The sequence below is a fragment of the Seriola lalandi genome, unplaced genomic scaffold, assembly GCF_002814215.2.
Source record: "Seriola lalandi dorsalis isolate HSWRI2012SDOR001 ecotype SW California unplaced genomic scaffold, Sedor1 jcf7180002055006, whole genome shotgun sequence".
Lineage (NCBI taxonomy): Eukaryota > Metazoa > Chordata > Actinopteri > Carangiformes > Carangidae > Seriola > Seriola lalandi.
The window spans coordinates 370956-388022 of record NW_019525549.1 but is presented as its reverse complement, the minus strand read 5'-3'; the positions used below and the strand labels follow the sequence as shown (position 1 = coordinate 388022).

At 41.3% G+C, this 17067-nt stretch overlaps 1 protein-coding gene across 1 annotated transcript in view; it reads left to right on the top strand.

Moving 5' to 3' along the window:
* The window catches only part of tenm3 (teneurin transmembrane protein 3), a 206170-nt gene that overhangs the window by 80203 nt on the left and 108900 nt on the right, over window positions 1–17067 (top strand). Inside the window, exons 6-9 of the mRNA XM_087171480.1 lie at window positions 9531–9650; window positions 13838–13921; window positions 15132–15256; window positions 15954–16203. Of these exons, the coding sequence (XP_087027606.1) occupies window positions 9531–9650; window positions 13838–13921; window positions 15132–15256; window positions 15954–16203 (579 nt within the window). The remainder of the gene's footprint in view (window positions 1–9530; window positions 9651–13837; window positions 13922–15131; window positions 15257–15953; window positions 16204–17067) is intronic.

Genomic DNA, 17067 nt, shown 5'->3' with positions numbered 1-17067 from the left:
TGTGTGAGCATCTGTTGCCTGGGGTTTTATGATTGACATACTACATATACTCACACACACACACACACACACACACACACACACACCACACACACACACACACACATCGAGAATCTGTCTCACACAACACAGGCACAGGCACAGATGCATAGAGCACACAGGGACCTATACAGACCACACACATGTGCATGCACACACACACACACACACACACACACACACAGAGAAACATATACACAAGGGTGCCTATGCACACATGTTTTGATTGGCACAGGCACATACACACATACACACACGCGCGCACACACACACACACAGTACCTTTGGCCTTGACAAACTCACATAATGACATACCAGACAACATACGATCCCTGCCTGCTCTTGTGTGTGTTTTTCTAGGATATATGTATGTGTCAATCATACTGTGTGTGCCTTTGTACCCTTGTGTGCATGTGTGTGTATTTCCTCCTGACTTGACCTCATGTCCGAAGATGTATATTCTTTGATATCAGAGAAAAGCTTTTCTTTTCTTTTCTGCTCTTACAAGAATGTACCATAGTCGATCTTTATTACTGTGTAGAACATGAAAGAGAAAGAGTTGTAAGACTAACTGATACACTACATGTTGGAGTCTGAGGTGGGGGCTACATTGATACAAAACTACATGTTTGTGGAGAAACCCAAATAATATATGGGTTTCAAAATGCTTTTTGGACACACAACTCCTTCAGATGGAACAGTCTTGCAGGAAACCTCATCAGCTAAGCACACTGATGCCTGTCCTTATCTTTGTTGTGCAAAAGTGATGCATAATGAAAAATGCATTACAGTGTAGACCAAGACAAATATAATATCTTGCTCAAATGACAAATGTATGTTACCAAATCCTGTCTGATCTGATTGTTGGAAAAATGACTGTGGGTCAAGTGCATTTCTTAAAGATTTTGAAGAGTGAAGTTTTACATTCTTGCAAATGTCCAACAGTTTCATAGCTTGCTGATGCTGAGACCTTTCTTCTTGGCTCCCACCACCATTCCTTCTCCGAAATCTGTCAGATCACTCTCTGAGCCCATTCTCAATCAAGTGGGGAATTGCTGCTGCTGCTGCTGCTGCTGCATGCACTGCACCTGTAGCAGAACGTATGCAAATGTAAAGGGATAATCCAGAGTTGTTGTTCTATTGTGGTGACTAAGTTTATCTGCTAACAGGCAGGACTGTAATAACAAAGAGATATGCATACATAAAACATTCCTGTGTGACTAATTAAGCCAGGCTGCACCCCGTGAAACAAGGCTATGGATCGAACGAACACTCAGCGGCCCTAATCATTAAACCATTACGATGCAAGTGTCTTTGTGACTCCTAGCGGGGTGAGCTTATTTTTAACGATTCTGCAAAATTCAGTCATTCGCATCTTTTTTTGTTCAGTATTTTTCACAAAAAGATTCATTTTTCTTCACCTACACCTTTTCTAAAACCAGTTCATCTAACAATTCCCACCAGTGTGAGTCACAGTCAGTTGAAGAATGAAGATACACTGATTACTTTAAATCATTCCAGGAAATAGTTTGTACTCCATTTTACAACATTTGCATATCAGCCTAAATTATAGCAGCATGGGTATAGTATCACCTTGGGAGCTACAGCAACATTTGTAATCATTAGAGGAGGTTGATTTTAATGTCAGTCGTTTGTAAAGTAACAAGGACACAGTGTCAGAAATGCAGAGCGCCACTGCCACATAGAGCTCCTGCTGTTCATTATTAATGTCCAAAACATAGCTAAATAGCTGTAGCTAGATATCGGTTTAATATCCTCCTAAGACCCGAACTCTTGCATGGCGTGCATTTTTAATTTCTCTTTGCTATTTAGGCTGATTGGGACCTGAGAAAAATGATTAGTTTTAAATTTCGATTACTGAGTGGCAGTATAATATCCTCATATGTGGTCACCAGGCCCTTGTTGAGAAAAAGTTAGTATTGTGGTCTAGAGAACCCAAAATGTGAGGTCCACATATGTGGACGCCAGGTCCTAGGAGGATATTGATGTGGCTCAGAATAACATTTATAGATCATTTAATTAAAACAATGGAAATTTATGGAAGTGATTCTTGACATCACAGTAGAAGTGGAATACCTCTCTGTGCTAGATAGCAACTGTAATGTATTTGTAATTTCTCAAGGTGTGATGTTTGTGTCCTGTATTTATACACCAGGCGAACAGCGACATGTTGAACAGCGACAATGGTTTATTACAATTTCTTACAACTGCTCACACATTTCCTACACTAGGTCTCATTTTTTCAAAGATCTACGCACAAATCCAAAAACTGCACACGCAAAGTGCCACATATCTGTTGCAAACTGAAACGCTGCATTGAAAATGCATCATTTTTTTGGATATCCCTATTAAATAGACTTGTATACACATTTCCATACAATTATAAGTGACAGTACAGTACAGTGTTTTGCTGAGAGGGGTTGAAATGTACACAGTAGAGTAAACAGCAATACAATGTTGAAACTGAATGTATTTAGTTATCCAAAACATGACTGTTGTAACTGTAGTTCAGTGTTGTACAAGAAAACAAAACCTGTTACTCTGTAAACACGGGACCTCATCCTCCATGATGCGTCTGCCTTTCCACTCTGTAGAAGATTACAGTAACACACAGTGTGTGCACTGTAGGGCACTGCAGTTGGTTGTATTGTACAGTATGGTAACCATCCATTCCCATAATGCAGTGCAGTAAGTGTGCGGCTACAGTAAGACCTACAAATGTTTATGTAACACGATGCAGTAATACGTATTTAATAGTTATGCTTAAATAGCCATTACATATACCTGTTCATACCTGTTCTCATTTATGAAGGTTTGAATTATGGATGCTGCTGGAAACTGACTCACGTTTGGTTGGAGTCTCAGTCCAGCCTCTGTCATATTTAACCTGTGGCTGAAGACACGATCAGTAAGTGTTGCCCTAATCTCATCAGAGATGGGTCTCCCTCCTTCTCTTCTATCTCTTGGTTGTGTTCGGAATAGGCAAGTTACTTCCTGTTAGAAAACTGAGTCAAAGTCTGCGTGTGTGCTCTGTAAGTGCATGTGATGAAGGAGTCAATCGCCTGTTGTAGCTGGTTTACCCACGTTTGAGAAACCCTTTTTATACCTGCTAACCTTGATGTAAAAAGGTTTTAGAAGCTGAAAAATCTCCAGAGCAGCGCTGTCACTGCCTTCTCCATGTTGAAACATAAGGAACCCACGTTGCTTTGCTGCTCATGCATCTGGGATGCTGTAGCTGGCTGATGCCTTACAAAACCTAACGTGATTAAAATTAACCACAGTAACTAACCACGGTAATCAACTACGGTTATGGTGATAATTAAAATCTAAACGGTAAGACTAACTGTAGATTTAGCATGAAACCGGTAACTGCAAGTACTGTTCAGCGGGAAGTGGTCCATAGAGGTTTTGCACTGTGCCAGGGAAGATCGGGCAAGGCTGACATTTTCAGCGACTCAACGTGTGTGACGTGTTAGCTTGACACCCGAGACAGCTACATTCTGATGCTTCAGCCTCCCTAGCTTTAGTATGTTGTTAGTATGTTGTGTTTAGTCTCTGATGTGAGCTCTTGAAAGATAGGCGTCTTTTCCCCGACCTTAGTGAGTGTCATAGCTTGAAGCTGACGTACCCCCCCCTCTGTCGTCTGTCTGCGATGGAATGGAGTGATGAGACGTGTGATCTGCTCGACTGTCAGCTCCTGTTATGTTCTTCACTTTGAAGCTGAAGCCTGAGTCCCCGTCTCTTGATCCTGGCATGTGGTTTTGACCTGGGATTGTTTCATATTATTTTCAGTGCTTTGTAAAAGGATGACCAAAGATGTAAAGGTGGAAGTGCTCACAGCTGTGTGAGAGTAGCTCCTCTTCTCTCTCCTCATCACTGAGAGATTGACCCATATGCTATTATGTGCAGTACTTCACATCCTTTTCATCCTTTCAATAGAAGATTTCACTCAATCCAACAGGGCTTGCGTCAACAATGAGTTCTTTCTCTCTGCCCGGGCTGTAGTATGACATTGTGGTGTCACTGGTCAAACTGTCTTTCAGTCTTTATAATGCAGTTCTGGGCCCCAAACCCAGGGTGTGTCTTTTCTGGTGAGCTGGCTGGTTCTGAAGTGGAAGAGAAGTCTTTGATGAAGCGGGGGGCAATGGTTGGCCGTACTCAGCATACTCTTGATTTCACCTTGAGTCTGGGGGTGTGTATCATGCTGAACTCCATCGACTTTCTTGGGATCAGCTGAGACACCTTGTACAAACTAGGTAAAGCCAACCAAGTTAAACTTTGTTGAACTGATTGTTCACAGTTGAGTGTGAGCACTTTCTTTAAGTCTCTGGAACAGTGATGGGAGGCTGTCATCATGCTGCGATGTCATCACTGAGATTTTTCACACCTGAGAGAGAGATTGAGAAAGGTTGACATATGGCATTTTGAAATACCTCAGGAGCAGATTATATGTCAAAACTCAGTTGTTTGTAGGACCTCAGTCCAATGTGAGTGGTGAGCACGGTGAATGTATCAGCTGTCTAGATGGTATCCAGCTCTGAGATCCAGTTTACAAGCCACTGTAGCTGCATTTAGCTGATGTATCATGTCATCCGCTAACCTTACCCCGAGTGATGTTCTGCTCTATCCCTATGGTTGTGTTAGCTTAGCACTTGTCAGCACAAATTCTTCCTTTGTCAGGGTCTGGGAGGTGTGACAGTGTGGAGTTTCTGAAGTTCATCCTTGACCTTCCGCCGAATGTGGAATTGCATATGTTGATGTGGTGAATATGTGAGGTTGCAGCTCCACCTGGAAGTTTTTCAATGTTCCCATCCCATGATGTAGACATAGACAAACTAGCACATGAATGCCATTCAGCTCAGTGTGGATCTGTGGCAGCTCTGAAATCGCAAAAAAGCATATGCACCGTCACTGCTGGAAGAATTGCGTTCTCCACCAGGTGCAGTCTTTCTCATGTGATAGACTTTCTTTGTGTGTTGGTTGACTTTGTCTTACGGCTTTTTTGTTTTAGTGACATTGAATGGTTTAATTTACCCATCCTTTGCAATATTTATTTCTAGCTGGACATCTAACAGGGCGCCCTTTTTCTGAACGTCAGCTGGGTCATGGTCTAGAAGCAGATCTAGGGTCATCTCTTGCTCCCCCGGTGCTGTTCTTTGCAGCCTGGATGATGTGCAGCTTTGTATTATTTGAGTTTTGATCTCTGCCTCATCATTAGCAAACTCACAGTTCTTAGCTAATATCCTTAGCCTGATGTGGTTGCTGTCCAGATTTACTTCCACTTCGTGCTCGACTTTTCTGAAGATAAATTTCATACTGAATGAGAAATACCCAGATAACTCCTGCTTTATGTCTGCATATATATCTTCTGTTGCTCCTTATTTGTCTTAAATATCATGCGCTAGCTGACCTAGCAGGTGCAACAGTAACACTTTTAGCCTGCATATTCATTGCAGTGTTCAAACCTTTGCACAAGGTCCATCAGAGCCGGGGTCAGTTTCTGTGTTGAAGGGTGGGAGAACAGCAGTGTTTCCTATGATGGTGGCTGTGGCAATGAATTTTTTTAGCTTAGTTTAGCTTCACTTATCCTCTGCTCTTTCATCCTTCCCCCTCTTTTCCTTTCATATATATATTTATTTATTTAGAGAGAGAAATAAAAAAGAGAGAAATAAAAAGTTTTAACACTATTTTTCCTGCTGCTATAATTTAGTAGTTTAATGTTGCTAATATAAGATCGGGCAATCTTGTGTTCCTGTAGTAGCCTACAGGAGGCTGCAGTTTTAGGACCACGGTTGTGTGTTATTAATAATTCTATATAATTTTATTATTATTGATATGGCAGATAGCTAAAAATAATAAAGTAATCGGCTAAATCAGCTCACTACTCTTAATATATTAATAAGAGCTGTCATACTCACACTTTGCTTGTCGTCCATGTTCTTACTGAAATATAGTCCTTTTGTCCACTTCCATAGGTGGCAGTGTTGTGAAAAATTGAAGCCGCCGGTTCAGCCGGAACAGCCTACTCAGGCTTCTGACTAGCTATCTGTACATCCACAAGGTGGCATAGTTGGACATAAAACACATCATGTTCTTAGTATAAATAGTATAAATAGTATCATCAGTATAAAATCAGTTTTTCTGCTCTGTTGCCTTTACTTTTACACTTAAAGAAAAGACTCCAGGAGTCCAGCCACTGTAGTCCGTCTTTGTGTGTGTCAGATTATCAAGACTAAACAGGGATCAGTTCACTCTACTGAGCAGACATAGTAAAGGCTGACAGTGCACCCTAGATTGTTGATTCCTCTTCCAGTTGAACACAGAAGGATAGTTTGTCTTTCATCGATCCGAGCAGTTCTCCTGCAGCAGGGATTTTTTTCCAGCACTGACTTCTCATCACAGCTCCACACACCAGTTCATATTTATAAGGTATGACAAACATCGGGGGATGGATACCAACAGCAGGTGATTTGATACAATTTACACCAACTGTCCACCTCAGCACCATGTTGTGTGGATGTAAAGTTGATGCTCCCATGAAACAAAAGTCTACTGTATGTGTTTAAAGTTTTCAACCTAACTCTTGGCTTTATTTTTACCTTCTTGAAATCCTTAACCAAATTTCTCTGAAAGGTGATGTTACTTCCCAGATTTCTCAAAAAGGGGCCGTTAGGGAGAACCAGTCTTGTATGACTGTTACCATGCCCATTAATCCTCTTACTTATTACACGGACACATTTACACATACATACACACACACACACATATATATATATACACACACACACACATACACATACACACACACACGCACACATGCATGCCAAACACACACACACACACACACACACACGCATGCGCGCGCAGGCCCCTGACGATGATTAGCCGGCACTCTCCCGTGACCCTTTGCTCCTGTTCTCACCAGGAGGGATGGTGGGTAACGGGCTAGCACAGCACGGCTCTAATTTAATGAGGCTGAGCGGTGTGTATGTGTGTGGTGGTAGTGGTGGTGGGGTGGGGGTTGAGGTTTGGGGGAGGGGGGCTCACTAATTGGTCCTTGACACAACTCTCTCTATAATAACTGCCGCGTGAGGAATCCAGTCCAGACTCCTGCGCTCCCACACAAACCCACCAACACAACAGGTTACTACTTTTGATTGTTATAGCGTCAGTATGTCATGTACTATCATGGGACACGGGGCTCCACACGTATTCAAAAATCTAACTTCTCTCAGATGTAAAATAATTGGGGATTTGTTTGTTTTATTTTAGTCTCTGCTTTTAAGAAGCTCCCAAACTTATTAGAGAAACATATTGATCCTTTGGTTTGTTCTGACTGCAGTGAAAGTGATTTGATGTAAGGACATTGAATATTGGTACAACAGCTATGGCTCTTATCTCTGTCGCTCATGTTGGTGCTGGCCTTCTGAATCATTGAAAACACACTAAACTGTGTGTGGATGACCTGCCTCTTTTACAGAGCAGTTCTCAATTTCTCTGCTCTGTGAAATGCACTGTTATTATGTCACAGTCTGTGAGCTGCATTGTGTTTCGTTGATCTGCTCCTCTGGGGCCCAGAGCAGAATGGAATCTGCCCCCTGCGTCCCAGTGCATAAACTGTGAACTGTGTGTTCATGTAACAGTCCCAAGTCAGCTTTGTAAAAATGTGATTGGTAAATCATTAGCTGCTCAGTGTCGTTTAATTTTACTGTAAGTCGCATCAGGATGTGAGCTAATAAAAAAGAACAAAGCAAATGAAATTCGTTTGAATCAATTTTAGACACACTGTTTTTGTACAACATGACAAAAACATTTTTCACGATTTCTCAGTCGAAATTGATCAGATATTGAGAAAAAGCTGAACACTACACACTGCAGGTTTTTGATGCTGAAGTTACAAAAAGAAGATCCGGCTGATTACCAAATAATATGCTCAACCATGTAAGGAATATAAGGATTGTTATTACACATATTAGGAGAGAAATGTATTCTAAACTGTGTCATATCTAAATTTAATGGACCTATTGCCATAAAATGTACTTACCGCATTCATCAACATAAACATGAACATTGAAGCTCACATTTTCTATCATGCAAATAATGGCTACCTACCTACCTACATAGCTCAGTGTTGTGAACACTGCAGCGACAAAGTATGTTAGCAGGGCTTTAGACTACAGGTCACCATGGGTCCATTTGGTTCCTAACTGAGACCCAGGACCCACGACGGCCAGGTCCAAATTTCAGTAAATGCAGTCTTACAGGTTCCAGGTAAGGTCCCACTCTGTTCCTTAAGGTCTCAGGTCTGTATATATGTCAGATAGATGAGAGGATCCAAGAGCTGACAGGTCTGATCACATGGTGCAGTAAAATTCTGTAATTCTGCTCCTTGTTGGCTGTGCACTACCAATACATAAGTGCTAACAGAGACAACAGCCCACTGTATTAAATTGCTGTGTGTAATTCTGTTCGACTGACAAAGGCAAAGCACAAAACCAAATCCCTCCACTGCTGCTTCATTTTGTAAAATGCCACATCAGCTCTGCAGTTCGTCATCAGACAGTCGGCATAATTCAGCAGATGCTATGTAGAATATACTGTAGGGTGAATGAAAGATTAAAGGAGGGAGGTGTGATGGTGAATGGAGATGGGCTTCATGGGTGTGGATCTTTCTGTTTTACACAAATTTGACTGTTTTTGGCCTCAGAAAATAATCTGGTTTCTCAATTGAGATGCAAGGAGAAGGAAGGAGACAGCAAGTGAGCAGATGATTTACAAGCTCAAGGGCATGCAGGCGCACACGGACATATAGAGAGGAAGGGAAAACACATAGGGGGTAGAGGTGAGTGTTGTATTGCATTATGTCAGATTAGCTGCAGGAGGCTTCCTTTGATGCTAACACACTCCACTCCATCTATCCCTGGGTACCAGTGTGTGTCTGTGTCTCTCTCTCTCTCTCTCTCTCTCTCTCTCGCTCTCTCTCTCTCTCTCTGTGTGTGTGTGTGTGTGCACAGTTGCACACTTAATTTGCGTATCTAGCCTGAGAGCAGTGTAGATGTTATTCATGTTTCCAGAAACATGCTGCTAGTGCTCAGTATGCTTCACACAGCCACAAGTGTACATGCAACCAAGACTCATGCTCACACTTCATCCGCCTGTTTGACACACACACAATTTTATTCTTGTTTTGTTTCTGTTTTTTCTCTTTTAACACCTGATCTTTCCCCTTCATCCCTCCATCATTTCCTGTCTAATTGTTCTTCCTTTCTACCTTCTTTTTTCTGCTTTTCTTTTCCTGTTTCCGTCTTCTGTTACTTTTGTTGTTGTGCACCACCATTTTTTTGTCTTTTTATTTATCATAATCTTTCTCTTCACTGTCCTTCCTTTCCCATCATTTTATTAATCTTCTCTTCCTTCCTATCTCCTTGCACACTGTGTTAACCTCCCTGCTCCCCTCCTCCTTTCTCCAGCTATGCACCTGTTTGGTCTAAACTGGCAGCTTCAGGAGAGTGAGGGATATGGAGCATTTGAAAACGGAGGAGGAGGAAGAGATACGACTCCCAACACCTTCATGGTGTCAACAGACAACGGTGAGTTCCTACATGTTTGTTCCATTTAAAGTTTCTCCACTTTGACCAGAAATGTTCCTGATGCAGAGTGGAGCTGATGTGACCATCTGCCAGGCTCAGCAGTGCAGCAAAGGTCAGGCAGTGTCTGACAGACAAGGACTTGCTTTGTTTTCCTGAAATGCGAACTTCTGTTGGTCTTTTCTCAGTTCAAGACTAATAATGCCACGAAAACACTTCAGCCATTTTCACTCTCTGACTGAGGAATGATGACAGGGACTTATATAATATTAATTTGAAGTCCAAGTCTTTACCAACAGTGGTGCGTCCAGTGGGGTTAGTTGGAATCTTGTAAAAAAAAAATTATTTTCCAGACTCTTCTGAAAAAGGAAAAGAAGGTCTGTCATTTGTGGGTAACAGCTCATTATGAAATGTATTTGTAAAATTAATTTCTGATAATAAGAAATAACTAAATAACTTGATGACTGCACAGTTCACGAGTGCCAAGTTTTAAATGTCCCTTTTTGTCTCTCTCCCACTCACACACACACACACACACACACTCACCCATCAATCAAGATCCATGTGCCTCTTAATTCGTCCTCTCTCAGCTGTTTTTCTTTTCTTCATCGTCAGAGTGTTAGTGTTAACAATGGTGTATCTCACATGCCTCAGGTCTTTTATGTCCCGCATGTGGTCATTATGCAGGAGCAACAGCACTGTGTGACAGCACACTCTCCTGTCCACTGTTGGAGTTAAGCCACTTCCACCTGGATGAGTTGCCAGTATCACACGTTACTTATCTTACATCCGATTCCTCGTAAGTGAATAAAGAAGGAAAAGAAGATCCAGTGGAGTGATCCAGAACAGATTGAGGAGCGGTCTACCTTTACCTGCAGTCACCCTGTCAAACGTTTGATCACTATGGAACTTTCTGCACTCACTAGATTTGACGGACAACCCGTAACAAGCCCTTTATGTGGCTATCCTGTGAGGTGACAGACATTCCTTTGGATGGATTTAACATTTTACAATTTTATAGTGACACCTTTGAAAAGAAGGAAGCCATGATCCAGCCCCCATCTCCTTTGCAGAGCCCCTTGTGCCAGCTCTCTCCACCAAACACTTTCCATAAAGGAGCGGCTGGTGGTGACCTCCATCCCCCATAAACATCAACCCCCATAAAACTCATGGCTGCCAGCGAACTCAGAGGCAGGGTTCTCAGAGAGTAGGTGGAGTCTTCATCCAAAAATGCTCCCCCTTCTTGACTCCAGCTGTGTTACTAGCCCATGGAAAAATCCAACCATAATTCCTATTCCGAAAAACACACACACTAAAGACCTGAACGACTTCACGCCAGTTGCCCTGAACTCCGTGCTGTGCAAACGTATGGAAAAAGCAGTGTGTGACCTTCTCTCCAGCACAGTGGCTGACATCTGGACTCAGTATACCCCCATACCACACCTCTCATCTGCTTTTAATACTGTAAATATACACACATTACTTCAGGTGGACACTTAAATAGAGTAATAGAGTGTCTCAGGGTCAGTGGTTAAGGGGGCAGGGTCAGGGTAAGTCTCCAGGAAATGAATGCAAGTATATGTAATGTCCCCTAAAATTACCTTTGACAGTGTGTGTGTGTGTGTGTGTGTGTGTGTGTGTGTGTGTGTGTGCGCGCGCGCGCGTGTGAGAGAAAGAGAGACCAGTAGTGCGAATGTGTTGTGTTGGAAATTAAGATGGATGTTTGTCTTCAAGCTGAAGCCTTGTGTCATATGTTGCAAGTCATTCAAGTGTAACGAATGAGCGTAACATCTGGACTGCAATAAATGTTACACGCACATTCACTCACACACACACACACACACACACACACACACACACATCTGAGTCAATGACAGCGAGGGGCCTCTGCAAAGGCTTTGAGTCTTGGTGGGTGAGTCTCTACAAGCTTTGCACACCTGGATTTGGGGACTTTATCCCATTCTTCCTGGCAGATCCTCTGTCAGAGTGGATGGGAACGCCACTGTGCTCCTGGGATCACTCAAAGCTTGGAAATGGTTTTATAACCTCGCCGATCTACTCCTCACCACAGTTTTATTGTGGAGGTCTACAGAGAGTCCCTTGGACGCAGCTCATTGATAAGCAAGGGGTCTAAATACTTACGTCAACAAGAGATTTCTGTTTTTGATTTTATACAAATTTGCTGAAATTTTTGAAACCATGTTTTCAGGTTGTCATTATGGGATATTGAGTGTCGAAGGGGAAAAATAGCAATTTTAGCCATTTCAAACTAAAGTGTGCAAAAAGTAAGTGGTCTGTACATTCACTTGACAATGGTTTTCTGTGGGAGTGAAGTTTAATTTACAGCTGACGTTTTTAAATTTACCATGCTCTTAAAGGCATTTGTACATTTGTACGTTTTGCTATTGCTACATAGCTAACATTAGCATTAACAGCTGTTTACTTACCAGACTAGAGTAAATATTGTGCTATTATGTTTTAGTAGCCTAAGTAAGTGTTTAATCTGGAGTGAGTGAATGAATCCCATGCAAACCCATGGGTTAGTAACCCTTTCATAAGACATACTGCATGACTATGAAGACATGAATTTCCCCTCGGGGATAGATAAAATATCTATCTATCTATCTATCTATCTATCTATCTATCTATCTATCTATCTATCTATGACAACATTTGGAGAACTACACCAGCTGATGTGACCACTGATATCCAAGTTAGCCATATTAAAACCAGGTGAATACAGTTTATAGTTTATATCAGTCATGACAGGCAAGGTAAGCAGTGCTTGACCAGTTTAAGTTAAAAATAGACATCAATTATAACAATACTGAAGTGGAAGTGATATCTGTCCTTACATCTCAACAGCTTTCTGTCCCATAAATGATCTGATATTACCTGTTTGCCTTCATCTTGTATTTTACTTCCCTATTGTGGCTGCAGTATGCTACTGTCTGGAAGCTAGATTAACCACCAGCTGTTGCATCTATCATTTCTGTCATTTTCGTGGGTGTGGCTGTGTCCCATTGACAAAGGCTGGGGGTTGTCACACAGAGAGGGGAGCAGCGTTTTTAATCCTCGGATCTTCAACGAGTGACTAACTACAGCTAACTGCAAACAAGAGTGCTTGACTCAGTTTCCACCGTTGATATTGCACCATTATTATACACATGCACATACTCATTCTTCCTAAGCATTAAGCAAATGACACTGTGATTTATCGTGCCAAGTCAGTATCTGTTGTCTTACTAATCACCGTGTGATGACAAGTTCAGGTTTAGTGTGGAGCAGCTTTTAATAAATCCGTTCTCAAGGAAAGCTTTCACTGACATATTTATTCAGTTCACATATTGACAGTTAACCATGTGACATAATACCAGTGCCAGATCTGCATTAAGTTTGACAAGTTTGAGACAGGAAGGCAGGAAAATACAGGATTCTGGAGTGTGCCATTGTCAGTCTACAGTATATATCTTGAACATTACCACAGAAGTGATTTTCAAATAATTCTCTATACTGCATATTCAATATGTTTACTGTCAGTTCAAATAATAATCCTAATACTTCTTCAGCCAGGAAGGAGTGAAGGAAGGTGAAGATACAAAGAGCAGCAAGATGCAGGAGAGAGACTTTCATACAGAATCATGAGACAGGACAAACGCTGAATATAAGAGAGATTTGCTACTACTACTGCCATGAAAAGTTATGTTTTAGTCTGGTCCATTTTTCTCGCAGCACACCACTGCATTATGGTCTATTGCTTTGCCATCAACCCAAAATGTTTCTGGTGTTTAGACAAAGAGCCAATCTGTCATCTTTACTCAGACACAGAGTCCTTTACAAACCTGTATCATGACTGAGTGTGAAGAAACTGGCTGAAAGTGTAAAGGCAGTGAGCTGCATGGACTGTTTGTCCAGGGTATATAATGAGAATAAGAATAATAAATGACTTAATAAGCAATCATCTGGATTATGGTATTTACGGTGCCATAAATGGCAGTTTTTGTTTTCATTCCAAATGACCTCGAAAACCTTTTTTAAAGTTCGGCTCAGGTTTCAATTTAGATACAATTTTGATGTTTGGCTACATTATATCGAGCTTGAATGATCCCTTGTGGAAACTGGATTATAATATCCTGTATGACAATATTTATTTTTCTTTAAACAAGAAATATTTATCACTGTCTCTGCAGGTAAAATGTTTCTTCTAGAGAACAACACCATAGACACGGGGGAGGTGGATGTGGGGAGACGAGCCATTCAAGACGTCCCACCAGGTCAGTTACACACACACACACACACACACACACACACACATACACACATAAGCCTGTCATGCGCATACTATTTTGACAAGTGTAAAACTCCTCCCAACAAAACATACTCACCACTGATAGACTCCGGTGTCAGTGTATTAATACATAGCTAAAACTCCTGCAGCCTAATACATCAGTCCTGCAGTGAATACTACCTTCAGGATGAAGTATATTCTTCATGTCGTGTTTTTTTTGTTTATACCGACAGGTGTTGCTTTTATGTTGTCCATCACATTTATATGAGTGAGGGCAGACAACAATTCTGTGTGCGTGTGTTAACTGAATGTTGAGTTACAACAAAACAAACAATTTATTTTGCAATAGTAGTTCATATTTGATATAGTAAATAAAGTGTGTTATATACAGTATTATGACAAGCAGTTTACATAGTATAGTATCATGTTGTAGTAACCATAAGTTACTATCATTAATAAAGGGAGGTTATCATTAAGAGATGCTACCATATAGCACTGTGTATTTAGTTAATAACTAGAGACCATCTTGTGAGGGGATCACAGCAGCTGCGACGTCTGTCAGCATGGTGATGTTCCGATCCCTGACTAGTCATTAGTCATTATATGTTATTACCATACATGTGTACCAAGTACTCATGGATCAGAGGATATTGATCTACACACCTGTAAAGTGTCATGACTATATTTTGCACAGTTGTGACAAAAACGGTGTCTCCAGGACCACATTTTGCCATGATGACACACACACACACACACACACACACACACACACACACACACACACACACCACTAAATGGTGAAAACAATACCAGCCTTGCTGTCATGTGTGGTATTTAAGCGAGCTGTTGTTCTTTATTGTTGTTTACATAATCTTTGAGCCTTAATTATTAAGTGCTTTTAAACATTACATATTTGGCTGTTTGCATTAGAATTCATTCTGATGTTGAAGCATTGGACATATTTATGAATAAACTTGGGAACTGGATCATTAATGTCAACATGGCGGCAGAAATGCAACAGGGCACTTGTGCTTGCATGAATGTTGGGGTATGCAGGATCCATGGCTTTCTTTAATTAGTTGTTGCGTGTGCATATTGATTTGTGTTTAGTATGTAGAGGGAGAAATTCTGAACATGAATCAAGTATTGTTTGAATATTTAAATCACTTTTCGTTTGTTGTTGTTCTTTATTCCAGGAGTGTTTTGGAGGTCCCAGCTGTATATTGACCAACCACAGTTCTTGAAGTTTAACATCTCCGTGCAGAGGGATGCTCTAGTTGGGGTGTATGGACGCAAAGGCCTACCGCCCTCACACACACAGGTTTGTTGCACAATCACATGCATGGCTGTGCATGTAGAATCACATGTTTATTTATTTGTACAGCTCAAACAAAGTCACACAGAGTTTCTATAGACTGATGCTGTTACCAAATCCAGTTTATCTAGCCTTAAGGCCCTTTCAGACCGATGACAGTTTACATGATATTGTGTCAGAGTAATCGCCCATGTCAAGTCATGACAGCAATCTCTGTATGAATTGAATGCTGTCAGATGAATGAAAAGGCTACAGCAGCACAAGGTTAAACATTCCAAAGAACCACAGAGAAAATAAAATCAGTTGAATAAACAATGAAATGACGTGAAAGAGACTCTTCTTATATAAGATCCAATTAAACAGTCTTTATAAAAATTATAAAGACTGTAAGAAACCAGTAGCCTACTCTCATTTTATATTTTCACTTTTCATCCCTTCATGCCAGTTACATGAATGTATACATAATCATTGAGCAAAATACTGTATATACAGTATATACTGTATATTCCTGACAGTAGCCCTTGAGTTTAAATCAGTTGAATTTTGGGAATTTATCCAAATGAGTTGTGGAGAACTCTGTCACCCTGTTACTCTTTACAGCACGCCAACTGGGAGTCCCCCTCAGGGTTGCCTTTCTGTACTAAATGTTCTTATACTGAATTTTTCAATGATATTTGCCTTTTTGTGTATTTTTGTCTCTCAGTATGACTTTGTGGAGCTACTGGATGGCAGTCGTCTCATTTCCAAAGACAAACGAGCACTCAGTGACACGGACGCGGGACATGCACGCTCAGCTGTTGCACATGAGGAGGAGTCTGGAGCCCGGTATGCACGCTCGGTGAACGTGCACGAGGCTGGCTTCATCCAATATCTGGGCACAGGAATTTGGCATCTGGCATTTTACAACGACGGACGCAACACAGAACAAGTCTCTTACAATACCATCCTCATAGGTGAGATACAGACGCATATTTGTGATAGCCACGACTGTGTGTCATGGAATTCCTGGTGAGGTAGGGTAGTTGTATGTAGAGATGAAATGGTTGCCAGTTTCACGCTACATCATGGTGGAAATGCCAGACTGTTAGTATTACTTTGTACATTTTGATTATCCCTATAACCGTGGGTGATTGTCATGAATTGAATGAATTGAATTTAACTGTTAATTTGATGTTAGGTTCTGTACAAAATCAACCAGCAACAGGTTCCCAGACGCATGCATTGCAAGCAATGTGGGTTTGCTATGTGTCAGTCAAAACATGGCGGGAGGTGGCAGCGCCACTTCTTAAACCTTTTTGCAAGTTTAACGGGTATAAGTGAGTTTTTCAAAAGCGACTAAGCCCGCTGAAAAAGACTATTGACTCCTTATACACTGCCAGACAAGTTTGCCTTTCTGTTAGGAGCGATGTCACATGACCGCAGAGCTCACACACAGATGCAGGAGACACAGCGAGCAGTAGCCGCTGAGCCTCCATGTGAGACGCTTTGATGGGTGATTTGGCTTACGACCAGTATGTAGCCTACATTTAATGGCATAGTACTAGTTCTTGTACTTGTGCTTGTTTTACTATACTAGACGTTTACTGTTTACTAGGGTAGACACCTGTCTTCAAGTTAGAAGGATTGGCAAAGGCAGTAACCAATAACAGTGCTTTCTCTGACTGAAAGAATTGTGTCATCGGTTTTTCGCTCGGGTATGCCGTGAAATCTGAACAGATCTTTTTGAAGCCAGTAACTTAAAGAAAACAAGCATACGCAGATGCAGGGGGAAGGATAGAAATGAATTAAATGCCGAAAGAAGTGCTCGAATAACTAAT